Source organism: Dysidea avara, chromosome 5 (assembly GCF_963678975.1).
Source record: "Dysidea avara chromosome 5, odDysAvar1.4, whole genome shotgun sequence".
Classification (NCBI taxonomy): Eukaryota; Metazoa; Porifera; class Demospongiae; order Dictyoceratida; family Dysideidae; genus Dysidea; species Dysidea avara.
In genome coordinates, this window is record NC_089276.1 from 22,973,742 (window position 1) to 22,990,136 (window position 16,395).

Sequence of the window (16,395 nt, forward strand, 5' to 3'; positions counted from 1 at the left end):
GATGTAACCTAAAACAGTACCCTGCATGAGGGATGCCAGATAGAACGTTGACAAAATTGCTGATTTTACTTTCAACCAATACCTTTTGAGTTCTATTAGATAAAAAGTCAGAAATTCATGCATTCCAACTTGGATTCCGTATGCTGATAGTTTGTGACAATGTTTTTGATTGGCACCTTGTCAATGACTTCTAAGAAAATGGCATAAATTATTATTTAAACACTTCATAAACTCATCAATAATCAGTAGACTTTTACAGCTTCTCTATACTTTCTCTGAAACCATGTTGCTTGTCACAAATAATTTAGGCTTGAGATAAAATGTTTGTTGAAATAATATGTTCAAGAGCCTTACAGCATAAACTAGTCAGTGATATTGGGCTACAGCTATTAGGTGATGATCTATCACCTCTTTTATGTGCAGGAACAACGTGGGCAGTTTCTAGTCAGAGGGTAACTTGTACACTTTGAAAATGTGAATTAAAGGTGGAGCAATTTGATTGACAGATTATTTTAGTATGTAGCAGGGATATCATCAGGACCCATAGCATTAAAAGGTTTGAGACCCAAGAGAAGACTGGCAACATCAGCAGGATTGATGGTGATTGGCTGCATCCTATATAGGGACTTCATCTTCACTGGTGTGAAGTATATATCTTCAACAGTGAAAATGGAGGAAAATTATTGATTTAAAATGGTCACCTTGTCTTGGTCATCCGGCAGTGTATACTTCATCATTGTGATTCAACTCCAGTTTGATCTTTCTTTTTCACTCTTACTATAAGACCATAATAGGCACTTTGATCCACCAAAGTTATTTAAGGAATCAGCAGGTATAGTTGTTATGGGCTTTTTTACATTCTTTTAGCACTAGCTTCTTAAACTCTTATACCTGAAAGTCATTAGCATCTCCAGTCAATCTAGCTTTATTATATAACCATTGTTTTGTTTTTTTTATTTGGGAGTTGCTTAATCCCAGCATTTATCCAAGATTGTTGAGGACGTTTAACTGATACTTTAGTCGGAATTTAGTAAAGACACTTTCTGCAGATATCCTCATGTTAAACTCTGACCAGAGCATCTCAATTGGCATATCAATATTGGTGTAAGAACTCCTTTGAGAGGTTGTTAGCTACAGTTCATATGCTATCAAAATCAGCTTTATGCCACATATAATGTTGTTGTTTTTGTCTTGATGATAGTCAATATATCCACTGTAGTAGCAAACAAGACAATTTTGTGTCACTAATTCCAGTTAGACAGGTGTACTCGTACGAAGGGCATGCAGTTTGTAAGAAAAACATCTAGTCCTCTAGTTTGGAAGTTAACTACTTGATTAAACTCTGTAATAAGTACAAGAAAATACTAGACAAAGATGAACGTGATGCTACACTTTGTGGAAGTTGCAATCAACACCAGGTAGATTGGGATCCCCAGCAAGCCACATGAATGAGTTTTTGTAGGTGTTAGACAGCGGCGGCGGAAGTAGTTGATATGAGGGGGGGCTGGGCTGACCCAGACTTATTTCTATAGTTTGGTAAGGTGAGACCAAAAAAAAAAAAAAAAAAAAAAAAAAGGTCGCAACCAACTGACAAGAGCTTTCCACCTCACCAGCTACCATTCCTAGCTGATAAAAATCCTTTCATAGCTCGCTACACACTGACTACTTTATTAGAGTGACTGCTCTATTAGAGTATCTCGATCTTTATCACGGTTTTCAGCCCCACTCCAAGAAAGATAATTTCGGTGTGATATCATTCTGAGGGGGGGCTTTAGCCCCCTATAGCCCCCCCTTTCCGCCGCCTATGGTGTTAGACATTTATCAAAATACATTACATAGTTCACTAACATATTGAACACCATGGTCAGGTGGTCTATAAAATTATAAGATGTTTGTTGTTTTGTAAAGTAACCTTGCTTCACAGCTATAGTTATTCACAATATCTACTTCTTCACAAGTGTGTTTCTACATGCTATAAATACTCCTCCACCTGCCTGTCCTTCCGAAACACATTGTATTCATTAGGAAATATTTTACTAGATGAAATGTTGGCTGTTATGATTAAAACAATAATGTTGGGGGTTATTGTGCCAATGCCTGCATATATAGCTTTATTAGGATCTATAGCTGACATATAAACTTCCTCTTCCCTGAGGACTATTGTATCTATTCACTAAGAAGAGATGTTGTGTTTGCATGATATTAAGGTGTTTATTTTGTTTTTAATTGTATTCCTGTTGTTTGCCTCGTAGTCCTAGTAGTTTCATTGTTTTTGTAATGCCGTGTGTTACTGTATGTATGTGTTTGTGGGGAGTACGTTTGTAGGCTTGTCCTTTTGTACAACCCAATCTTTTGGCAAAATTGACAATAAATAAATAACAAACAAATAATCACCCTGTGGAGAGTTCAGCTACAAACAAGCCACCTGTAGAGTGCATAGAGTTCAGCTACAAACAAATCACGAGTACAGCATGGTTTAAACAAGATATTATCAAGAAAAGCAGTTTGTGCCACAATCCTTCTCAATCATTAATAGGTCAGATCTGTTATCCACATTTGAAAAAAATTACAACACCAGATACCACATGGGGTTGTGAATATGAAGCAGTTGCAAGAATGGCATATACTGAGATGATGAAACCCATGCAGTGCATGCACACAAATTTTCAGTACAGAAGTAGTGGCCAAGTAGTTAGCACAGAATATCCATACATTGGCGCCAGTCCTGATGGAATGGTAGTGTGATTGCTGTGGATGTGGGGTACTGGAAATCAAATTCCCTTACTGTGTTATGCACCTATCAATGTTAAGCCCCACTACCCCCCTCCCGGGCTTACTAGGGGATTAGTGGGGGATTTTGACCTGATTTGATCTGAAACTCTGCCCCACTAGTGGGGCATTTGACCGCTCGAAATTTTAGGCGTTTGTTTTAACTTGCAAGCTAAATGAATTGACCTGTTTCCTAAAGTGCCTAACAGCCATACTACATGGAGATTTGACCACTAGTCGTTCCCCCATGGGTGGAGAATTTGATTTTTCAAAAAGTCAAATCCCCACCATTTCCCCCACTACGCCCGGGAGGGGGTAGGTGGGGGATAACATTGATAGGTGCATTAGAGAGAGTACTCCAGATGAAGCATCCTAACTAGATAATGGACTTTCTGACTTCAAATTCTTTTATGTACTAACATCATGTATATGCAGCATCAAATTGTTCTGCAGATTTTGTAATGACATACGTACATAATAACATAACAAGAGTTGGATTCTTAATAATATGAACTACATGTATGCGTATACACACTAGCCAACTTCCTTGTTGCTTCAACATCATGGGGAAAGTTGTGAGCAGCCCTTCCTAAATGATGGAATATGAATTGTTGCCTTCTGGTCAGTTACATCTTCAGCAATATCAAATCCCCAATCAGCTAGAACGGAAGCAGTTCATTTAAAAATCCAGAGTGGACTGATAAAAACTTGTAACCAGGTGAAATGAAGGTTGTTATACCCTGTGGTAACATCACAATGATTACCTTAGCTGTATTTGCATGTTTGTATTGAGACCATGTATATAGTCATCATCTGATACAATTTTGTTGTCAGAGAAAAATTGTGATCATCTGTCTGCACAAGAGGTCCAAGTTAAATATAAACTCAGCAAATAATGCACAGTTTTACACATGTTGGCCAGCTATATATGGTCTTTTAGGTTGTCTAGTTCCCAGATCACCTTCTTCTTTTAATCTGTGTGGGAGCAGGCCCCAGGCAAGACACTCCAGCATGGCCTGTAAAAGTGATACAATCAAAAGGGGCAGAATGTGCTATTTTTTGCAATCGCATACACCGCATTGCAAGAAGTATGACTATTCTACATTAACAATCAAACATGATGTCATTTCACTTTGTCCATACATGCTCCCTGTGAGGCCTATACAGCACAAAGAACAATTCATTTCTTGTCCACCTCTCTTTTAACGTTACAACATTAAACCAAACAATTTATTTAAGTTTCGATATCGCAAAAATCAATAAACATTTGTCAAACAACAATAAATATTATCGAATAACAAAGTTGATGTGGCTAAGTGACAGATCCTCTTCTGGTAGTTTTCTGAAGATCACTTTTTATTTTCCACTTCATCAATTCCATGCATGATACAGCATCCTCCTTGCTGTCATGTCCCCCATCTGTGGAGTAAGTGATTGTAATACTAACAGTAGGGTTGATGACAATGATGATAATGGATCAACAGTCATGCATGATGTGGATACTACATGGTAAGACTCGTAACATGTAATGCTGAGTGGTATTGACGTTTCATGAATTGTACAGTATTGTTAACTTAATACTGTAGATTTACGTTTTGGTATATCCTTAGTTTGATGCCTTATGGTTCTAGATAAGGACAAAGTAGTAATTTCAAACTGCTAATGAAAGGATTATGCTGGAAAGCTTAATACAGTGTACAGTGCTCCCTTGATTTTCTGAACCTATTATCTGGTTATCCGAACAGTAGAAATTGATTGTTTTATTAGAGTATTTCATCGTATGTTCTACTAGAACAGGGCTCTGTATCCCTAGGGCACTGCAATATACTCATACCAAGGTATTTAATAAAGCCACTATATACCAATTGGTTTGATTATCAGAACTTTTGATTATCTGAACATGTCTTGGTCCTCAGGGGGTCATACAATCAAGGGAGCACTGTAATCCTGGCAATACATATCCACTCATATCATATTTGACCGGTTAATAGTCGCAGCTACTATAACTTTCAGCAAGGAAAACCCTGCAGCTACTATGCGAAGGCCAAGGGTGGGTACTATGGGCTTGTGTGGCAGCAGCCCACAGCAGTCACAAATGACAGAACTTGTTTAATCATTCTTAAACTATCATTCCTTTAAACTTCTCTCAAAAACACTATTTACTGGCTAAACAACTCCTTTGCCCGGTTTCTGCTTCAAACATATCTTATCAACACTTGCATCAATATTCAGATACAAGCTGTGGCTCCTACCCGAGGGTGGCTTTTGTGACACTATTCTAGGCTGTGGAGCGGCTACAATCTAGGGGCAGTTATTATGCACATGTTGCTGTTAGACCTTCAGTGCTGGTCACTGTAAAGCGCTAATAATAATAATAATAATAAAAGCCACATCTATTAACCAGTCAAATATGGTATGTACTGTAAAAATATATTTCTTCACAAAAGCACGATATTTTTTAACAATTAAAATACTTGTGTTGTAAAATACATGGTATTCAAAAAATTTGGATGGTAACAAAAACAGATGCCATGATTTTAACTAAAATATTGCTGGTACCAATATTGGCAGTCCCCGTAACTAGGGAGGGAGAGAGATGACTGAGTGTACAAGAAAGCTACCAAAGATTGTGAAGTCATCAAAATACAGTTACTGTACATAAAAGCATATCCACTCATACGAAGGCTTTATTAAACTTGCCAGAAATGCATATTAATATTTTATAACAACCAATACATAGATTTCTTTGAATAACCCCAGGAAATTTATACATTTAAGTACAAATATCACAGATATTTTATACAGTAGTTTAACTTACCAACTTCATCTTGTATGATCTTATGTATGAATTCAGCTGTGATGGTACGAAGTGCTCTTTTGTAAGGCAGTCCCAAACGATGAGGGAACACAATAGCAGTGTCAACTACTCGACTGTGAATAATCTAAAGGGGAAAAATTATGTGTAGATGAACAACATAACAACGGTTCATACAAATACAATACACATGTGAAATATGTGGAGAACCAGTCATAGTAGAGGGAGCGTGTTTGTTATGTAAATATAAACAGCCATTTAACTATAAACAGAGCTCAGTTATTCACTCTAATAGAATATTCATCTGTTGACAAATAACTCCAATTGAGCAGTCACTTTGGTGTTTGCATAACTGACAGTCAGACAGTCGCACCGTACATGATAGAACATTGTAGAGGATAAAACTTCTATATACTTTTTTTTTTATTAAGACACAAGTGCTGAAGGTCCCTGGTCCTACAGCCCATACTGTAATTGTGAAACAGTTTTCCTCTTTACAGAACTGACACTTCACAGAAACTATACTTGACTATACTTTTAATGATAGCAAATCACTCTCAAGACTGTGACCAAGCAGGATGGTATCCTCATAGAACAGGTTGAGCAAATCCTGCTGGACATCTTGTAGTCTAGTAGTGACTGCAATGAAATCCTGAGCAGTCAACCCGCTAAACCTGTAGTGTGGTAACATGGTTACATAAGTATATACTAATATGTTTACGTATTTAGTGTGTCTGTGCAAGTGTGTGCACATGTATCTCAGCAACAGTCAAACAGTTGGAGTATTTGGTAATTGCAAGATCCACAGTAGTACAAATGCAGTCACTGTTGTTTTATGTACAGCAAAAAACTATAGTAATGGAGACCCAGTGTCAACTAGGTGAGCAAATTTCAACTGTCCACAATGGGTGAAATTCAGGTTACATTTACAGTACAGGAAATACTATCTCTGCTCTAAGAGGACAACTTTTAGCCCTTGACTACAGTACACAAGTGGCCCAGTGTTGCACTAGGTTGTCCATTTCGAATAAATTCATTACAAACATTTTAGATTTCTTTGAAACATATATATCATACATATGTAGAACAAGTTTATATACATACATCATACACACATACTTTGTGTTATAATCCACTATGGGATAGTCAGGTTTGACCAGTTTCTCATACACACTTTCATTATTAGTTCCCACCACAGACACTCTAGTCAACTCCAGTCCAGCAGTAGTGTAACACTAAATACAGTAAGATGAACAATAGGTACTCACACACACAGCCCCATGTACAGTACGTTATAGTTAAAGCACCGCCATGCGTGTGTACGAAAAATATAACATGAGGGGGCATATCGAGAGGCTAATACAGCACAAGGCAAAGCCAAGTGCTGTATTTGCCTCAAGACACCCCCCGAGTGCTGTATTTTTCATACACACAAGCATAGGTGGTGCTGAAAGTGTTATATTGTACTTGTTGGTTGTCTGGCTTGGAGAGATTTTCTTTAGTACTCAAACCGCTGCAATTTTCAATGACCAGGATATCAGTAAGTGTTTATATAATCTATTTCTAGTTGTAGAATGAACTAATAGGATTACGTAATTAGGCTAGTTTTAGCGATTTACAATGTTACGTACATGATCAATCATGCTGTCTTAGTGGAGTTGTGTTTAAATAGCTTTGTGATCAGACGATCAGTAAGTGTTTATACAATCTATTTCTAGCCATAGGATGAACTGGTAGAGTTAGTTTGGCTGGTTTTAGCGATTTAGTGTTGTTTTTGTAACATTCCGCAAATAAATTCTCCACATAACTGTACTGTATTTGCCCAATTAGCTGCATAATTGTTCTGTATGACTTATACAGTACAGTTATGCAGCTGATAAGTACTGTATGAACAACACACTACGCAGCATGATTTTGATCCTTCCACGCAAAGTACAATATAGTAGATTAATAATACAAACAGTGTTCATCATTCACTACAACACAAATGTATCAACACACACACGCATGCACGCACGCACGCACGCACACATACACACACACACACACACACACACACACACACAAACATTTCATACCATCTCACAGTCTAGGGCATACACACATGGTGTGTAGTTCCTCTCACCAGGGTGTTTACCAGTTTGTACATAACCTGACTCCAGAGGAGGTTTTTCCCCTTTAGTGACATGCATCTGTTAAGGAGACAAATGGAGCACATACAGCATTAATGAAATGTGTATAATACACACATACTTATATACCATATAAACATACACACGTACACTGTACGTAATATGTGACCTAATTTTAGAAAACCATCAATGTAAGTACATGAATAGATTGTGAGACATTGTACATTATTTTAAACTTTTTAATCCGGTATAAAATGGGAAGGCCAAAAGCTATGAGTCAGAAATTTTCACTACGAATGCAGCCAACCATAGTGTTTAACTTAGTCCATAGCAAGTTATGCAACTACTGAATAACCAAAATTTAAAGCAACTTTTTCATGACTGTATCTGTAACGCAAGTACAGGATTGTGGGCAATTGGTACGTCAATAGAAAGTCATGATGGAGTCTTTAGCTTTAATATACAGTACAACTCATCTTTGCCATTCAAAATGAAATAAGTACACATAGAAAAAAAATGTCTCTAGCCTGCATGTTCCAGCTGGCCAGGGGCATTTCAAAGTGCCATAGTGTTCCCAGTCGCTCACACATCTCTAGAAATCCACCAGCCTGAACAAATCAGTGGCATGGCTGTGGTGTGAATGTGCAGTGCATTGGCCAGGAGACACACTAGTTCATCAGAGGTGAAGTTTGTTGGACACACATAAATTTTCACGTGACAAAATTTCATGGTAGCTCTACTAACCATAATAACAGTGAAAAGTACATACTGCAAAATTTTCCAGGTATACGGTATTCACCTTTCTTACCTTAGCAATTTGACAACCAGATGATCCTCTGTTACCTTGACAACAAGGATAGTATGAAATCACTCCCTCCCCGTACTCTATAGCAAAGTAAAGACAACATGTAATGCATGTAGAGTTAGTACATTCACGTGTACACATACATGTATGTATAAACAGTCCATAAATATCCAGCTAAGCACACGTGCACGCACATATAATACACACCACATATATACAAAAGCAAAGCCTTCTGCTGCCATATAAATAGTCATGCCTACCAGTGACTAGGCAACCTGTGCACTACTTAAGAGTCAGTGTCAGCAAATTCTAGTGGGAGCAAAACTAGTACGCTGCAGAAGGTTGTACTATGCCTCACAGGTGAAAGTGTGGACACCCAAAATTCCACCTGAACCTTCACGCATTAGCTTCCCCAGTTACTAAAACACCACATGCACGCACGCACGCACGCACGCACGCACGCACGCACGCACGCACGCACGCATGCACCCAAGCACACACACATGCCAAACACACACGTACGTGTATCACATGTGTACATGTGACACATGCTGAACAGTGTACTAGTACAGGTCCATACATACGTACTGTACCTCTCTTTTTCTGTAGCCTCTTAGTATGATAAAAACAATCCTCAATACTCTGGTAGCTGCCACTGTTGTAGATGATGAATGGTTTACCACACCGACAACAAGTGTGCCTTTGAGCTATACATAGGCACACACACACACACACATGCAGTAACCACAGTGTAATGATAGTTTACTGAGTCACAATTTCCAAATCAAATTTCTAGAGGTAGTACACTGTACCACCACTAAATATTCTAAGACAAAGTGGATCCTCACTAATCCGAACAGCTCTATTCTCAAATCTGTTCAGACTAGTAAAACTTTCAATTACTCTAATAAAAATTACTGGAGCTCAGATTGGTGAAGATCCACAGTAATTTCCACCTCCTTTCCAAGGGAAGGGAGTGTAAAAATAAATTGTCTGATACTGGACTGATAGTGTAGGTCTGTCACTAACATACAGATATTAAGTATGTGCAAGTCAAAAAATACTGAAGTACACACTACACACACACCATTGGGTCCTACTGGTTTGATATCGCTACTATTGTCATCAGGTTTCCTCATAATGGACGCCACTCCGGGATCACTAGTTGGTCTAGGATAGCCATTCTCCACTAGTTGTTCCTCTGTCAACAGGTAGGAGTGCATGTACTGTACAAATATCTCATCTGTAGTAAAACATTATGCACGTAGTATTTGTATACCCACATGCATATGTACATTACATTACATTACATTTCAGAGTGTGTGCGTGCGTGTGTGTGCACGCACTCGCGTGCATGTGCACACACGCGCGTGCATGCAAGCAAGCGTGTTTGTTTATCAATTGTGCATGTGTGCGTGCGTGCGTGTGTGCACACATCACATCAATACACACATCGTCATACTCACCAGTTAGCACAACTTCCTTCTTCTTTAGTATACTATAGTTAGGCAATGTGATCGTACGTGGTTTACTAAGAGACGGAGCAGGAGCTTGCTTAACACCGGTCTTGTTCTTAGTAGACACTTGAGATTGTGAACCATAAAACTGTGAGGATGTCATCATAGGGCCACTGGCTACCTTACTAGATGGAGACTCAGTAGTTGATGGAGCAGATGACAGTTTGGGTGAAACAGAAATCTGCCTGACAATTTTAGCTTTATCAGAAATACTTTTTTGCTTTACAGCAGTACCTGAAGGAGTTACAGATTTAAAAAGATGTTTTGATGCCAAAGAAATTCTGTTCGTTGGATGTGTTGTAGATACGTGATTATCACCTTTTGATTTTACTTTAGCATATCCCTTATCAATCAGTTTCTGTACATGTAAACTAGTTGGTTTGGTCTTTACAGTGTTATCAGATGTGCCCGTGGTGTCAATTGCTTTTTCATGTGGCAGGTCATCACTGTGTGAAACTGTGTTTGAAGAGTGACCTACTGTGAGCCTGATTCCTTGTTGCTTTCTAAGTGTCGAACTTTGCTTCAGCTTGCTTTTCTTTGCCATCATTTTACGATCTATTTTCTGCAAAGCTGAATCAAATGACGTTTTAGAGGCAGTACTCTTGTTAGGATTATCATCACCAGATGGTGAGATGGTATCTAAACTGAGATTCTTATGGTCATCACTGGAATGTGGATTAGATTTCTGGTGCGTCTCCATGTTGACCGATGTCTTAAATATTTCATCCAAATAGTATGTACCAACTGGAGGCTTCGTCTCGTATGTCTTCACTTTAGTTCTCTCCTTCGCTGCATGTACCATAACATTACTGGCTGCAGTTGGTGATGTGGTTTCACTTGATCTTTTCATGGAATGAGTTGTGGATGATTTCTTAGTAACATGTGGAGGTCTAGAAATGACTTGTTCTTTACTGGCTTGTTCCCTCAGTCTCTTTAGTGCTATACTGGATAAGTTCATGTACAACATCTTATTGTTGGCCTTCTTAAACAATGACTGCTCATCCTCCATTCCCTAACAACATACACAACAACTTAACGTAACATGTACTATATATGTACATGTATGTACATACCCACTTTCCCAATACAGTAAATTGATACACACATTAAATGCACTGTATTGTTCAAGAATTGGAAATACTATGGAATTACTAATGCATGCAAAACTGTACATTGTGTATGGAATAATGTTTGCAATACACACCTTCTTATATGCCTTCTCTTCAGATAAAAATTTCAGATACTCATCGATAAAGCTATCAAGAAAATTCTGTCTTACAGCAGTCGGGATGCGAGCATTAACTGACACCAACAATCTTGGCCTCTTGGGAGGAGGTGGTGCCGCTACCTTGATAATGAGACCAGCAAGGTTAAAGATGCTTTCACACACTGAAACAGTGTGTACAGTATAAGGAAGTACGTACCATGACAAATACATACACAAAATTAATGTGTGCACACGTACTAAGTAATACTGACAGACGTACTATACAATGCACATACTGTAACATCCACACTACTGGTGTCACTGAGATGGTGGGCCTTGCGTTTCTTTCCAGCATAGATAGAGGTCGGATCATTAAGAACTGGATTCTAATATAATAGAACACAATCTTGTGACAAGGAAAGCACAGCAGACAGAGCTACATTCCTATAAATACTCACATCAGTTTAGTGACACAATATAACTACATGGTGCACCATGCTACTACATGTATGCACACTCTATTCACTATTACCCATAAGCCCATTTTTTAAAATTCAGATATCACTAGAAATCAATCATCTTGTTTAAGATCTGTTTCAGGGCTAGCTCACAAAGCTGTGAAACAAGCATTAGTTACAAGTTTACAAAAATTACTTATGTATATGTCTATTCTATTAGAGTATTTTGTCACAGGTACTCTAAACACTAAATCAAAGGGCTTTGAACAAATTCAACAAATTTATTTATCTGAACACTTTCGTGATGGAACTACTATAGCACACACTGAGGTGTTAGGATATTTGAGGTCACACATGCTGTCTGAATAGTAAGACTTACTCCAGTTGATGTGGTCTTGATCTTTGGTCTACCAGCTGTTACCCCATGCCTCATTAACTGTAATAGTAACATAGAAAATGATATATTCATAACAGTACATGCACACATACTGCTAACAAATTGATAATACTACACAGTTGTATAAACTGTCAGTAAACATGTTGTGTAAATGAATTGATGCATGTGTAAGTACACTTGTATCATGCTAAAACAAGTTTCATGTGCAAAGCATGCGAACCAAAATTCTTGTGAGAGGGGTACACTTTATTGTGAACGTGTATCACATACAATGTGATACAATGGGACCAACCAAAGAATACAAACTGAAGATTAAAACATGTATAAGGTCCCAATAAGTTGTATGTCCTGTGTGTACACTAATACACTGTTGAAATGATGACAATACTAACTGTGTATAAAAGGACATACGGTACTTCATTTCATTCACAATCACAATAACATCTTACACAGAGTTGGGGAAGTTACCTTTTCAAAGTAATATATTACATATTACATAATACTTTCTAGACAATGAAATATATTACAGTTACATATTACTTAAAATAAAATGTAACTTAATAATATTACATATTAAGTTACTTGTGAAATGTAACTTAATATTATTAGCTGTAAATATTAAAGTTACTGAGTGCAAGTAACTTCATGTACTTTAGTATTATGAATTAAATTAACACTTCAGCATATATGCATGCAAACCACATGTTTTCACACAGACGGTGAGCATTAATAGCAATGGTCTATGTGGTCACGTGGTACGCATCAGTCCAATGGACCGGGAAGCATCCTTTAATATAGGTGAAAGGTTAATGGATTGAGGTAATGGATCACTGAGTAGTTTAATGGATAGTAAATAGCAGTATAAAAGCCATTTGTAATGCATTACTGGCTCATAGTATTATATCGCACTGATCGCTACTCATTACCTTGCTCGTTGCTGATCGCTACTCATTGCCTTGCTCGTTACGTAATATTATTACTTTGTTCGTTACTAGTAACAAGTTAATAGTTTCTAAAAGTAACTTAAGTTATATTACATGCATTTTGCAATGTAGCGTGTTATATTACTTCAACATATTATTATATTACGTAACGTGTTACCCCATCTCTGATCTTACACATGTGATGCTTGTCTGTACATCACTTCACATACCCCTGTAATACCAACAACATACAGCACAAGCACTTCTAAAACCTAAGAATTTCCCAGAACACTGCCATTTACACAAAACATACAGGAATACCAGCTGTAGACACGAACTGTATTTTTGCTACTTACAACACACAATACCTCAGCATTGCCATGAGCCTGACGCTTGTTCTTCATACCAATGTTTTCATAAGATAGCTTCACAGCCTGAAATAAAATAGGTTGCTAGAGATAAATACACTACGTATAGTGTTCAAAAGTTGAAAGTACATAGGAGTGCACCCACCTATGAACTTAGCAGTATGTCAATTCATACTGTAATTTGATCTACTATTGTCTATAGTCTACACAACATTATCAACTATTGTGAAGTGTCTTATCTTACAAACTTTATAGCAACAGTGCATAATTTGTGATCACATGGTGACACTTAAATGCACAAAGAGGTCACATGAGACATTAAAAAATACTATGGGTTGATAGAGCATCACAATACCTCGCACACGGAAGCACGGCAGAGTTCAAAGCGAAACCTCATTATAACAGACACTTCATATTTACTGTTATAAGAAGGTTGTCTTTCTTCAGAGATAAAACAGAGTTCTATAGGAATCTCAGAAACTGTCCTTTATAGAGAATGTACAGTATTCTTGTCCTTTACCACTGTAGTACACACAACCTTGCAATGTATTATCATGTTTACATGTCAGCATAAATATGGCACTTGTAACTACAGTTTCTATATAAATTATAACTGCTTCACTTTTCTTATACAGTAGGTGCACTGTAGATACTGCAGTTATGCCAACATACACACAATGTTTACTCATACATTATGTACAATTGATGATACACACATACAGGTTGTACACTTACAGGAACATGAGGTAACTCAATTGACTGAGCTGTGATCCTCCTGAACTCTTCCTCAGTTCTCCTCTGTTCCATCTCACTACCTACTAGTTCCATATCACCACTAATATCATCGTAGTCGTCTTCTCCTCCACTGGATCCAAACAGCTCATCAAACACTTGACTACTATCATCAGTTGTATCATAAGACATACTGTCATCATATACTGGCTCCTGATAATCACGGGGTTTATCATCATCATCATCATCTGGAATAACACTGGGAACTGTTCTGACATCTTGTGGCTTTGTTGTATGTGTGGTTGATGGTAATTCTTGATTACCTAACTTCTTTTCATACAATGTGTCTCTATGTGAATCAGTAGTAGTACCAATCCTAAATTTTTGAGGAGAAGAGGTAACTTCAACTTTTTGCTTGCTGGAAACTTTAACATCATCAGTTATAGAATGTTTTACTACTCCATGTTGTAGTTTGCTCTCGTCACTAGTAGCGCTGGATGGAATATCATCCACAGTAATATCAGTACTCTGAGAACTGGTAGGATCCGAGGGCAGATTAGTAGCAGGATGAGCATCAACATGCTCTGATACATGCTGTTGTTGTTCTAATGTACCACTGCTAGTTCTATCAGTGTCATCACCACAAGGTGCTGGTTTGGCTGTTTTGTTGGGTAGTGCGGTTGTAGCAGCTTCACTCTTAGGAGGTGTTGTTGGTTTTGTAGTTGACTCCAACTGGTGACTGGACTCTAAATTATTGGCTGACTTTTGTTCACTGTTTTTATGTTTGGCTGCTTCAAGTCTCTTTATCAATAAGGATGAGGTATTTGGTGGCCTTGTGGGCTGCTTAGGACGTTGAACTATTGTAAACAACATACATTAATTATACAATCTTGTCCTTTATAGTACGCACAAAAATAGTCACTGTTATAACATGAAATTGTGACATTATTCATGTCTAAATTTGGTTTATACAGGTCTAGTGTTTCACACTATCTATAATGAATATCAACTATAGACAATAGTGTCTGCTACTGTGTAGAGGGAAACTTTAGCAGGGATAAGTCTGGCAACAACCATCTAAATTGCATTTGGCAAACAATTTCAGGCTCAACCTTCAGCTATTAAATCAACAATTTCAGGTGCAATGAGTTAATTGGCAGGTTAAATTTGGACAAATTTGTAGTGATCGATTCACTAAACTTGGTGAAGTATCTCTCTATACAGTAGTTCAGACTGCCAATTACAATTTCTTTATATCACATGAAAAGAGCCAATCAGATACATATAAAGAATCCGCTAGCCTATCATTGGTTGGTCACACGAGTGCCATTCATAGTATGACTGACAACCGACATCAAAACTTCTGTACAGCCTGAAACTATTCACGGTGACAATTAAACACCTGGTAAATTACCTCTAAAGAGCAAAGAATCTGCAACACTGACATACACTTAGCCAGGTGTTTTATTATCATCATAACTGTTCATGGCACATAAGAAACAAGTCAGCTGGGTGAATCCAACTACTATCAGTAAGCATTGTGTGCATGCAGCAAAGAACAGCCTGGCGGCGCCACACACACACACACACACACACACACCCACTCGCACGCAAACACACACACACACACACACACACACCCACTCGCACGCAAACACACACACACAAAGCTAAAATCTTGAGGTACATGTAAATCAAGTACTAATCAATCCAGTGGAAAAATATGAAATCAACATTCACAATTACACACAAAAGTTGGTCTAACAATAGTTCATCTTAGAATGCTAGTTCAAATTCATTCCGTATGATAACACTATAATATACAGTTTACTCACACAGTACAGATTGATGAAACATTATGCAATTCATGACACAAATAGAAATTTAACACATATTTTACACATTTTGCTTCACAGTGGTCCAATTTTTGTGCTTGCAAATTTGTTTCCACGCCCAGCACAATGCAACACGTGCTGGATGGACTACTAAGAGAATTTAAATTATTCTAACCCGTACCGTCTTCGCAAGAGATCTATAACTCCTTCGCACACTGTATACACACAAACACACCATGTCAATGTACTGTACACACCACACACACTCGTACTAGATTGTTAACCTTTTAACTTAGCGTGCTTGTAGTGACAGTAGGGTCGATAACACGATCCTTCCTTGAAGAACGGACACTCGACTCCCCTGAAATACCCGGCAGTCGGGAACATTGCGAAATGGTGATGTTTAATTAGGAGAACATTATTGTAATTCTCCGTGC

General features: G+C 37.9%; 1 protein-coding gene across 1 annotated transcript; it reads right to left on the bottom strand.

Moving 5' to 3' along the window:
* Window positions 1-3,977: 3,977 nt before the first annotated feature.
* Window positions 3,978-16,391, bottom strand: LOC136255478 (uncharacterized). Its single transcript, XM_066048262.1, has 15 exons — window positions 16,243-16,391; window positions 14,127-14,980; window positions 13,392-13,457; window positions 12,083-12,139; window positions 11,542-11,631; window positions 11,243-11,386; window positions 9,988-11,050; window positions 9,609-9,764; window positions 9,115-9,228; window positions 8,525-8,601; window positions 7,663-7,776; window positions 6,704-6,819; window positions 6,120-6,258; window positions 5,588-5,711; window positions 3,978-4,188 (listed from the first exon to the last, which is right to left on the bottom strand). The coding sequence occupies exons 1-15, from the start codon at window positions 16,343-16,345 to the stop codon at window positions 4,082-4,084; spliced, it is 3,324 nt and encodes a 1,107-aa protein (XP_065904334.1). The 5' UTR covers window positions 16,346-16,391; the 3' UTR covers window positions 3,978-4,081.
* Window positions 16,392-16,395: the final 4 nt, after the last annotated feature.